The sequence below is a fragment of the Tachysurus fulvidraco genome, chromosome 22, assembly GCF_022655615.1.
Source record: "Tachysurus fulvidraco isolate hzauxx_2018 chromosome 22, HZAU_PFXX_2.0, whole genome shotgun sequence".
NCBI lineage: Eukaryota > Metazoa > Chordata > Actinopteri > Siluriformes > Bagridae > Tachysurus > Tachysurus fulvidraco.
In genome coordinates this window covers 5,313,583-5,325,941 of record NC_062539.1, presented here as the reverse complement: position 1 = coordinate 5,325,941, position 12,359 = coordinate 5,313,583, and the positions used below count along the sequence as shown (strand labels likewise).

The window sequence follows — 12,359 nt, the reverse complement described above, 5'->3', positions numbered from 1 at the left end:
GAGGTGAAAGAGTATGAGAGTGAGTGAAGGAGGGCAGCTGTACTGCATGACTGTGTGCATGAACAACCCTGAGCTGAGTCACAGAAACATAAAGGTTTGGCCGTGGTTGTTTTTTTTTTTTTTTTTTTTTGACCCCTAAGTTTAAGAGGAATGTTTATATTTAGGTGACTTTGGAACTTTAGCATGAAGATGCAGGAAAAACACTGCGTATGACTAAAGGCGTGTACAACTGTTTAAGATCGCTTGAGAGTAATAAACGACTGGATGTATTTTTGAAGGTCAACCCAGAAGTGATCATCACCCTGGATCCCTCGGCACAAAGCCAACAGAGTGTTTCTACTTATTGCAGGAAAGATTTTTTTGTGTGTATCGAGTTCATCTTAAAAATGAACATGAGTTTTCTCAATTTTGAGGCCTAACTTTTGGCAGCAGTAGAGTTAAGCTAAAAAAAACTACAAAAGTAGTTGCATGACTTCAATGTCAGAGCCACTAATGCTCTGACAACTCTTTCAATCTGTAAAGAGAGTGAGAGGGAGAGAGAGAGAGAGAGAGAGAGAGATTGCAAGTGTGTGTGAGAGAGAGAGGGGGGGAGAGAAAGGGAGGGTAGAAAGTGAGTGAGTGAATGAGTGAGTGAGAGAGAGAGACAGAGAGAGAGAGAGAGAGACAGAGAGAGAGAGAGTGTGAGAGAGAGAGAGAGACACTCACAACATGAAGTCCTGCTCCCAGCTTGGCTGGTTGCCCCGCACTGCGATCGTTGTGCTCTTAACATTCTGTACCTTCAGACTCACATATGTGTTAAACTTCTCTGCAGGGGGAAGAGCACAAGCAGGTCATTTGCTTTCACATACACACAAGCACAAACAAACACACAAACACACAATTGTATGCATGCACTCAAACGAACACACACGTGCACACACAAACAGACACGCAAGCAAAACAAACACACACCCACTCACACACACACACACACACACAAATGTATGCACACACTCAAACAAACACACACATACTCACACACACAAATGTATGCACACACTCAAACAAACACACACATACTCACACACACACACACACACACACACACACACACAAACAAACACACACACAAATGTATGCACACACTCAAACAAACACACACACATACACACACACAAACAGACACACGTGCAAAACTAACACAGAAACATGTGTGCACACACACATACACACATACACATACACACAAACACATACACAGTTTGTCAGAGTCGTGTATAGAATCAAGGCTACTGCTGGCGTTGAGTCAGTTCTACTCACCTTGGGGTCCATCCAGCTTGGCTTTTTTCACTGCAGAACAGAAGGATTAAAAAAAAAATAAAAAAATATCAGTCAAAAAATCCCTTTACTCACACCCTCATCTCAGTTTATTCAAATGCAACCTGGAATCTCCAGATTCCCAATTTCATCCCAAGATTAACTGTACCATGAAAACTATTAGAAGCTCCAGCTGAGTGAATCTGAGAGTCAGATTTGAGGGTGGGTTTTTTTTCTCTCTCATTTCTTATTACACTACAGCACCTTGATTCGTTTTCTATAACAGCAACTTGCTCTAGCGCATTATCGTTTCCATAGAAACAGATAAATCGCATAATCGATGATGGAGTCTCCCGTGTCAGCGCTTTGTGTGAGAGACAAAAGGTAGCGCTGTTTTAGCTCCATGCTGTATTAGCGAATATTTACGCTGTAGAACGCTGGTCAATCATTTAACACCCCTGCTATTAGCTTCACTGTAGCTCTTCAAGAATTCATAGTTACGCCATAATATGATAAGTAATAAATAATTAGCAGGAAATTTGAGGTGGTTCCTGAGGCCCTGCTTATGAGGGGAGAAGCACACTCAGATGCTTTTCTGCTCAACCAGGTTGTACAGAGTTACAGTGCCTTCCTTCCTGTCTGCTTGAACGGTCTTGCTATTGTCCAGTGACCTCTCTCGTTGACGAAGAGTCTCACCCACCAGATGTTCTAACATGTTTCTGTTGTCGGGTAAAAATCCCAGGAGCTCAGCAGTTTCCATGTCAACTCTCTGGAATTACATTCCGGTTCCTCATTTCCACCATCAGCATGATTTTATGCATACGATCGACTGACTGGATAATTACATGAACAATTGCATGATTTGTACACGTGTTCCTATTAAAGTGTCCAAGAAGCGTATGGTCTACCCTCTTTTTCTTCTCTTTTACTGATATGGCGGCTTAATCTGTTTCCTGTTTTCTACGCGATGCCAATTCAGCAGCTGGTCTCCTGGGCTTTCTTCAGACTGTGTGAAATTAATCCTGCAGCTTACTGCTTACAGCACAGTTCAGCTCTGTCCCTTTTTTAAAAGGGGGGGGGGGGATAGCTCGCTGGCAGCCAACCGGCAGAAACGTGTCTGAGTGAATGTGATTCGTGACGATGATGATACTGCAGTGAGTGGCACAAACCACAGAGACAAACAGATGAATGAAAGTGTTCATTAGTGGAGTGTGGAGATGAAATGTTATATGTACAGCCTGTGAAACTGTGTGTGTGTGTGTGTGTGTGCGCGCGCGCATGGTGTGCGTGTGTAGATTTCAGCTGAGTCAGAGCTTTTTGACATCTTTTCTTCCAGAGAAGAAGAGAGTAGAGTAGAGTAGAGGAGAGGAGAGGAGAGGAGAAGAGAGGAGAGGAGAAGACAGTAGAGGAGAGGAGAGGAGAGGAGAGGAGAGGAGAGGAGAAGAGAGGAGAGGAGAGGAGAGGAGAGGAGAGGAGAGGAGAGGAGAGGAGAGGAGAGGAGAGGAGAGGAGACGATGAAGAATCACTGAGAAAAAATTATTAAGCAATAAAATGAGATGAGAGGATCGAGATGAGAGGACAGAAGGATTAGATGAGAGCAAGATGTGTTTGATATAAATATTAATGAGCGCTGTATTACGTGGCACAAGCAGCAGCAGGCATTAATAAGGCATACGTACTGACGTAATAACACCAAGCTTACAAAGTACTGCAGAGAGAGAGAGAGAGAGAGAGAGAGAGAGAGAGAGAGAGAGAGAGAGAGAGAGAGAGAGAGAGAGAGATAGTGATTCAAGCACATCCATGGTTTCTCTCTCCATCCCCTCAAACACACGCACACACACACACACACACACACACACACACACACACACACACACACACACACACACACACACACACACACACACACACTCACTCACCCACCCACACACACACACACTGTGACATTCTGTTAAAACACCTGCAGACTGTCAGGAATTCCCAGAGCTTTTCTCCTGTCAGCCACTGTCACTACAGCTGATCACACCGACGGGCATTCAGAGATAAAAAGATCTGAAGGACAAGTTGAACACTCCATCTCTACATGGCCCCTGGGGCGAGATTTCAGACCGCTCGACGGGAAGCTGTGTTTTAGGTTTAACCGAGACTCCATATTCTGAATGCACATTATAACCTGTTACCTTCTAGATGATTTAGCCCCTCGCTTCATCTCTAGCTAAACAGAGCCATTTGAGTGCTTTAGTCTGCACAGCTCGCTCATCTCCTCACCTATTCAAATAGATCAGCGTCCATATACAGTACTTTGACTTTCAACTCAATGGCGATGTCAATACCATCTCGTAAATCGGGAACTAGTCGAGCGGAGCCGCTGCCGCAGCGAACGAAACCGTGTCTCATAGCTGCATTGCATTCTGGATCCTTGAGGCTGATATTTGTTTTTCATTAATATGATGCTCAGCCTCGCTGGAAAATGGGGAGTGTTTTTGTTCTCTTGTGTTTTGTAGAAGCTCAAACCTTGCAAAACCTAATGGTTATCGCTTATGTTTAATCTCACCTACTGTTGTAACAGTGTGCCCTAGACAACCGTTACTGTCTCAGAGGAATAAAGAAAACACGGCACTAACCAACCAACTAATCAACACCAGCAACACTAAACACGTTTAGTGAGTAACACATTTAGTTTTTCAGAACTGGATATGATTGGAGTCAGCTACAAATTCACATGGAATAGACTTTAAGTGTTTGCAGGCCCCAAAGTTCCAGTGTAAAGCTTGTGCTTCACCTTTAAACATCATAATTCCAAAATAAGTCACATGAAGCATATTCCTAAGTAGTTGATAACAGAACCATGTTTTTTTTCCCATTGTGTAAAAACCCTGGACCACAATCCTACTCCGTGTGCCCTCGTAGTGGAGCTTTGTGTACAAAGGTGTGATGGAGCACAAATCCCATCCCTCATTTCACGTAGCCTAATTCTCTCATCTCTTCTTCACCATCCTCTATTAGCTGCATTATTAGCACTAAGCCAATTGATCAGGTTCATACCCAGCACCACACAGAGCAAAGCCCTGGCCTTTCGCCGAGCTAATTTGGAGCCATTTAGGTTGCACCTGTTCTAATTAAGGTCACACGCTCGTCCCCAGAGAGCTCGGGCATCACTGAGGAACACCGGTCTACCTGATTAGCTGTGTACTTGTTGGTGTTTAGTTAGTTATATCTCCTAATGGCTCCCTCAGCGCAGTTATTTTCTCTGCTCATGTCAAACTCTGTACCTTATTTTGTGTGTGTGTGTGTGTGTGTGTGTCTGTGTGAGGCAGAAAGAGCAAGGTGTAATGATATAATGTTTTATGAATTCTTATAAAGATCCTAGCAGTTTTTTTGGCAGAGTGAGCATATGTTCAGGTGTCTGGGGACAATTTCTGCTCAAAACAGTGTTAACGTGAACCTTACACAATTTGTAACTTTGCCTTTTTACGTCCCTGGTTTATTTTAAAGTTGGCTTTCAAAGTGAAACGAGTTTATATGAAAATATCTGTGATGTCCGTGTTTCATGATTCGGGGTTAGTTTGATTTGTGCTGGAAAAACAACAGAATCTTTACTATCTGCTAAGAAAGTCTAAATGAGTTATTTATATTTAGTACGTCGGTCAAACAACAGACAGACGTTAGCTTGTTAATTCCATACAGTTCAATATTGAAAAATGTATGAAATCCAATCACAGGAATGAACCGAAAACGCATTCATAATCAATAATAGGTTTTTCACGTCATATCATTGCTCAGGATGCACGTTAATTCCAGGTGTGAACATTGCCACAGCTCACTGGCTAGATTGCAGCTAACAAAAGACAAACACAGAGGCATCTGCCTTTTTTCTTGTGAAGGTCAAAAAAAAAATTACAGAATTCCAACTTCTGACTTTCCAGTTCTGATGTATGTCAAAAGCAGCATACAACTTAGCAATTAGCTAGTAACCAGATGGCATTGTGGGTAATGTATTCATTCATTCACTCATTTTCTACCGCTTTTCTAACTCCTATCTCAGGCGTCATCGGGCATCAAGGCAGGATACACCCTGAACGGAGTGCCAACCCATCACAGAGCACACACACACTCATTCACTTACACAACCACACACTATGGACAATTTTCCAGAGATGTCAATCAGCCTACCATGCATGTCTTTGGACCAGGGGAAGAAACCGGAGTACCCGGAGGAAACCCCCGAGGCACGGGGAGAACATGCAAACTCCACACACACAAGGCAGAGGAGGGAATCGAACCCCCAACCCCGGAGGTCTGAGGCGAACGTGCTAACCACTAAGCCACCGTGCTTCCTTAGCAACTGGTTAATAAAGTGAAAATAGACATGCGTTTCGATGAGAAAAAAAGCTTAGACCAAAAAAGTCCATACAGAAATTCATTACAAAATAAGTCTTCAATTCAACTCAAGATCTCATTTTAATTATTATGATTAATTCCCAAGTTGTTGATTTTTTTTCCCTTTAACTGATTAAAACTACATTCTAGTTGAGGGTAAGATTTGAGCTGGATTTGTATTAAATGCATGTCTTGAAAAATGTATGTCACAGTTTTCTGTAGCTTTTAAAAGGGAAACATGGTACTAAATCTCTGTAAATATTTTGTTTCTTGAAACCCTTATTGGGGCTTGAAAGTGAGAAAATACTAAACCCTGACCAGCTGGAACAGTGTGACACCTAATTTAGTCTATTCACTATTGTTTTTTCAAAGCCAGTGACAAATTCCTTGGGACCTCATGCTCTGGAACCCTATTAATTCCACCTACTCCAACTAATTAGTTTCGAGTGCATCACAGTGTGCACCAGGAAAACAAAATATGACTGCGCCACTAATGTCCTCTTTTCTGCAGCTGCAGCAACTTGAAAGTTTGCTTAAATGTGTCCCCAATAGTGATTAAAAATAGACTGCTCTGTTTTATTCAAATCTTTACAGCCCACTAAGAACTGACGCTACCGTCCAGGTGGAAACAGTCAAGCTGGATCTGAGCTAACTGACAAAAACTAATTCTAAGCCTGTTAAAACTCTATCTGACATTTAAGCCCCGATAAGAAATGTACAGATGAGCGGGAAAGCTGCAGTGCAGTTGCACCTGAGATCTTTAGGTTTCTTCCAGAGTGGTGAAAAACAGGCAGCTGTAATATATCAATACATGTCAGAAATCAATGACAAAGAAATTGGGACTGCAGAAAGTGGGAAAGCGGCTCTTTATAATAACACTGACTCATAAATCACTGCCAATATAAATAATTCAGGTCAGGAAGTGCCGCATACAGACAATACGTCGTAATCAATGAACCCTGAGATTGTGTTTATAAGGAAGAGGCTGGAAGGGAATGACGAACTAACCTCGAACCCAGAGATGACAAGGGCTCAAAGCCAGCCTAAATACGCCTTTTGAGACTGAAAGATATTTACTGCAATTATTGAACTGTATTTTTGTTTGTTGGTTGGTTTGTTTCTAAAGCATGGGGGCTGTATTATAACAATGGGCTATTGATAGCACTATATGTGCATTGAATGAGGACCATACAAGTGAAAAAAATAGTCTCAACTTCATAATTCCATTAATAAAACATTAGGACAGCAACAGCCTAAATAATTAATCGGTTAAAAAAAATTAAAGACATTTTATGAATACAATGCTATTGAATCAAATCTAATTCATCCAAAGGGTTTAATGGGTGAGATATTTACTAATGTGAGGTCTGGTCATTTTTATTAGCATTGAATTTTATTGGTATGATGTTCATATATATAGATATATAACCTAGAATTAACAGGTTGACCATTGCTTCATTAGGACAAATGTGAAAATGCGTTGATTACTGATCTCATAAGATTTCTTAAACAATGTTCTGGCTCAATGTTCTTCCTTATTAAGAAATAGCACATGGTTCAAGACATTCTTTTCTTCTATGTTTTCCTTGTCTATCATAGCCTACGTTGTCTTGCTACGGTATATGTTAACCGTTCTGTTCATCTAGCCATGTGCTTATTTTTCTCTTTATCTTCTTCTTTCTTATTGGCAGCTTTGAAAACATCAAAACAAATTAAACAGGTAAATAAAAATGTCAACAAACGTATAAACACTGCAAACAAACAGATAGAAGTACTGAAAAACAAAAACAACCTATGGCTTTTTAATAAATAAAAAACAAAGATTTTAAATATAGAGAAATGTAAATAACAGTGAACGCTAGCTAGGTTAATGTGACAGCTGTTATGCAGTCTATGGGCACACTCAGTGCTCTATAAATAAAATATGATGAATGCAATGAATATTTGTTGATATAAAACTGTAATCTCAAACCGATAAGTGTATCGATTATACAGATGAGTGTATATTGTCTTATTTACTTATTAAAGAAAAAACAGCACTTGAAACTGTAATAATGACATTGCTTTAACACGTGTTGGTGCTTGTGAGATGATCAGATAGATTAGATTTAGGGAATTGAGGACATCTTATCCACTAGTTGAAAGCCTTTTTAGCCAGCAATTGTGCACCAACTGTAGAATAGTTTCTACTGGATGCTGAAAACCACTGGATGTGATTTCAACTGATCATGCTGTTAATAAATATCAAGCCGATGTGATGGCATCGATACTGAACCATTGTGGACTGCAAGATAAATAAGTAGCCTATAAAGCGCTGGCTGTATTACATAAATCCACCTACACTCCCAAATGTGGAATTTAAGATTGGGATGTTGAAGCATGTGCAAGACAAAGGACAATGCAATAAGATTACATCACCATAAAGCTAATGTAAGATCTGTAGCTTATGTAATGTGACTATATAATTAAAGTCCCCTGTAGGCTGGAGCGAGAAATAAAGGTGGGTGGGAGGGAATATGCAAACACCTACAAACATTTTTCTTTCTGTTGATTCTGTCAGTTCATATCCTGTTTCTTCAAAATAACAGTTAATACAATATCCATCCAGACAAATGCAGGGCATGTTTAATGTAGAGGGAGTGCAGAGACTGCTCAAAAAATGGGACCAAGTGAGGAGGAGGATATGGCATTGATCACATTGCTGCCATCCACATTATTCATTTATTCATTATTCACTCTAAGCAGAGGCTCTTAAGCCATGAACTTATTCATAGATCTAACTAATGCTCATTCTCTGCTCTCGCTGATTTGTTTGGTTGAACCAGTGTGAGAGTGATTTCTCAGAAACACACATTCTCAGAAACACACACACACACACACACACACACACACACACACACACACACACACACACACACACACACACACACACACACACACACACACACACCATTCACTGTAACATCTGCTGTGAAGACAACAAATACTGGACTCAATGATCCACAATGTTGGCTGCCAAAATGATTACAAGCTGATAAGTATAACAGAGGTGAGACAGCTAAAGGGCATACTAAAAGACTAAAATGCTGCTGCATTGCTTTGTGTAGGTAGATATGGTCCCCTGTGTGTAATATAGGACACTGAACAGACATGAAAAGGTGGTTAAACTAAACTAAAACCTCTTTAACAACGAGGTTCAATGCAATCCAATTACATTTCCAAAATAAATCGTGGCTAACAAAGGTCACATTTTAATGATCAAAATGAATGTGAGTCGTTCATGGTGAATGGTTTTAAATCCTTTGGTTGACACCTAATAATGAAAAGTTTAGGTTTTCTTTAGTAATTGTCCATTTCAGTGTGTATTAAAGAGACAGATGGAGGGTTTGGATGACAGGACAGAAAAAAAGGCATTGTCCTCCAGAGTGGCAGACAAAGCCAAGCCATACATGCAACTAGACAAGATTAAGGAACCTCTTAGGAGTATGTTGGTGGTGTCTGATCTAAATTTGGCTTAGTATGTAGGATGTTACTGGAAGCCAGAAAGTTGTAGCTGGAAAGGTATAAAGTTGTCAGAGAGTGTCTACTGTATCAATTCACTGTAATACTGCATATAGCCTGTAGATGAACTTTATCTTCAGTAACTGCTTTATCAAGGTCAGGGTTAATTGTGATGGTTCTGAGATGGTTCTGATTGAATCAGATGTGGTTCCTGCATGATTAGAATGAAAACCTGCATCCGTACTGGATCTTTAAGGATAAGATTGGATTACCCTGGTACAGTCAGAGCTGCCCACAGAGGGACTTTATACGTACACACTCCAAAGTGCACTGTTCACACACACACACACATACACACACACTAACACACACACGCACACACTCACACGCACACACACACACGCACACACTCACACGCGCACGCACACACACACACACACACACACACACACACACACACACACACACACACACACACACACACACACACACACACACACACACACACACACACACTAATTTGATCCAAACCAAGCGCTTCCTTTTGAACACCGCTATGCTTTATCGCAGCGATGTGAATTCGTGAATGGAGCTGAGAAGAGCTCGTGAACGTTTTTCGTGAATGGCGGTTTGGGGGCGAGAGCGCGCTTAGACCAGCCGCCCACGGGATTCCCTCGCGCCCGAGGAGAGAGAGAGAGAGAGAGAGAGAGAGAGAGAGAGAGAGAGAGAGAGAGAGAGAGAGAGAGAGAGAGAGATACAATAGTGCTGCAGCCTTTTTTGCCTTTTCATTCATTTTCCCTTTCTTTCTTTCTTTCTTTCTTTCTTTCTTTCTTTCATTTTCTCAAAGCCACAGAAAATAATATAAATAAATAAAAAACAATAAACGGTCACGCGCTCCATTCACAGGTGTGAGTCATTAAGGTAATTGCGTAATCAGGTGCGGGCAATGAATGAACCGCTGAATGATTAAGACAAAAAAAATCAGGAAAAACAAACAGCAATAAATTGTAAGTCATTCAGATGAAAAAAATAACAACAAAAAAGTAGTTTTTCACAGCTTTTAGATCACAAAGCAAGTTTGAATGAGCTCAGAGCGCACTCTAATATAACAGTAATTATTTATGAACGCAATTTATAGGCTTATAAACCAGCCTGGAATAGAAACATTTGTGCTATTTTGAGTTGTCAGAAAACCCGAGAATCATTTTTTAAGAGCGTGTTAACAAACTTTAGTATGAAAATTTATAACACACACCAACACACATATGCAGAAATTTGATCAGATATGTTTTTCTAACTCACCCCCAACACACAGAAGTGACATCGCTTCTCAGAGTGTCGGTGTGTTTTTGCTGTCCTCCGCTGTCCTCTACCAGATGACCGGTCGAGAACGGGACAGCCTGGACGTGCCGTGATTCGGTGATGTTCGGTTTACACACGCCCCGCGTTCAGCGCACACACACACACCCACCCACACACACACACACACACACACGCACACACACGCGCGCGCACACACACACTCCTCCCCCGACGCCTTTTGTGTATTAAAAAAAATTCAAAAGATTTCCAACTCCAATGCTTCAAGCCTTTAGTTTCTTCTCTTATCCGTGCGGGTTTCTGTACTCTTCGGGACGTCTCGTGAAACTGACTGTTCGGGTCGTTAGTTCTCCGCTCGCACGCGCACAGCCATCTTGTTTTCAGCACCAGCACGGCGGGGACAGCTCATGCCGATGTGACGTCACGGCGCGAGACGACGGGCACCGGTGGGGGGGGAGCGCGGGCAGCGGAGTTTCTCGAGCTTGCTCTTACTCTCCCGCCCACGAGCCTGGGGCTCCCAAAAACCCGCATGAGATGAATCACAATGGGAGACACAAGAGAAAAATCTCACCGTGAGAACTTAATAGATTTAAGAAAAATAAATAAAAAAATACATAAAAAATTAAACTTACTGCAGTGTTTTATTACACTCTTTATATAATATAATATTCATTCATTCATTTTTTTACACTTGTAAAATATAACTGCATACATAATCTTATATATGTATAATATTATATAATCACATCACACTTTTATTGATTCCATTATAAACACTGTGCAATTTAACGCTGTAAATTCCAGGCAAGGCAACCCATGGAAAAATATGCTACGATGTCAGGTCCTTTATAAAGTCATTGTGTATAATGGGGAATCCTTAGATGTTTCCAGTATACAAACATTTACAAAAGGAAAAAAAAGAAAGCAAGTAAGAAAGAAAAATGAGAACATTATCAGAGAGCCTTTCCCTCTACACTGTAGTGAACAAAGAGCAGCTGCTGCAGTGTTTGCAGAAAGTGATGCAGTCCGGATGTTTTCTTTTACTCCTCAAGGCGGCAGTAAAACTAACCTAATAAATACAGCCTGGGCCTGGGTGTTGCCAGATCCGCGAAAACCAAGCAGGGTTAAATTATTATTAATAATTTTTTGTTGTATATATAAAAATGAATAGTTAAAACGGAATTAGGATTAAATCGTAGTGAAATAACAGATGTGTCAATGTATAATAATTATAATAATGTAACTACAGTGAATACTCTACAAAGAAGTAAATAACAAATAGTATCTTTCACATATCTATGAATTCCCACCGCCTTGAAAACTGCATCATTATAAAAAAACAACAACACCGTATCAATAAAAGAGGTAAATTTAGTTTGGCTGTACTTACAAAGTACAATTTATTCAGTGCAGTGAACAGTGAATATTATCAAATGCACATTTTTATTCTGGTATCTATTAACTATGCATTCTGGGTATAATTGGACAAACACATCTCAGTAGTTATGACAGCCAATTTGTTGACTGAACAAAAATGATTACATGATATTTACCTTGCATATAACTGCCTACAATAATTATGCAATAATATCTAAGAGGATGGAATGAAAACTAGTTTGCGATGGGGATATTATAAGTTTTGTTATTGTGTTCCTTTATGCTATGATTGTGTTAGTTTGTGCAGAATGGTTTATGATGCTGCTGCTGCTGATGATGATGATTGGTGGTAATGATGATGATGATGATGATGATGATGATGATTGTTGTTGATATTGTAGGCACCATAATAAACAAATAACATTATCATGATAATAATTTACTACATTAAAATTCAATTGTATTAACTAATAAACTGTTTGTCG

At 40.3% G+C, this 12,359-nt stretch overlaps 1 protein-coding gene across 2 annotated transcripts in view; it reads right to left on the bottom strand.

Annotated features, from left to right (window-relative positions):
• Positions 1-11,023, bottom strand: part of LOC113645300 (protein unc-13 homolog A) — a 56,008-nt gene extending 44,985 nt beyond the window's left edge. For both annotated transcript variants that reach the window (XM_047806649.1, XM_047806650.1), the window contains exons 1-3: positions 10,480-11,023; positions 1,300-1,329; positions 706-805 (exon numbers count right to left, since the gene is read on the bottom strand). In XM_047806649.1, the coding sequence (XP_047662605.1) occupies positions 706-805; positions 1,300-1,329; positions 10,480-10,501 (152 nt within the window). In that variant the 5' untranslated portion in view covers positions 10,502-11,023. The remainder of the gene's footprint in view (positions 1-705; positions 806-1,299; positions 1,330-10,479) is intronic.
• Positions 11,024-12,359: the final 1,336 nt, after the last annotated feature.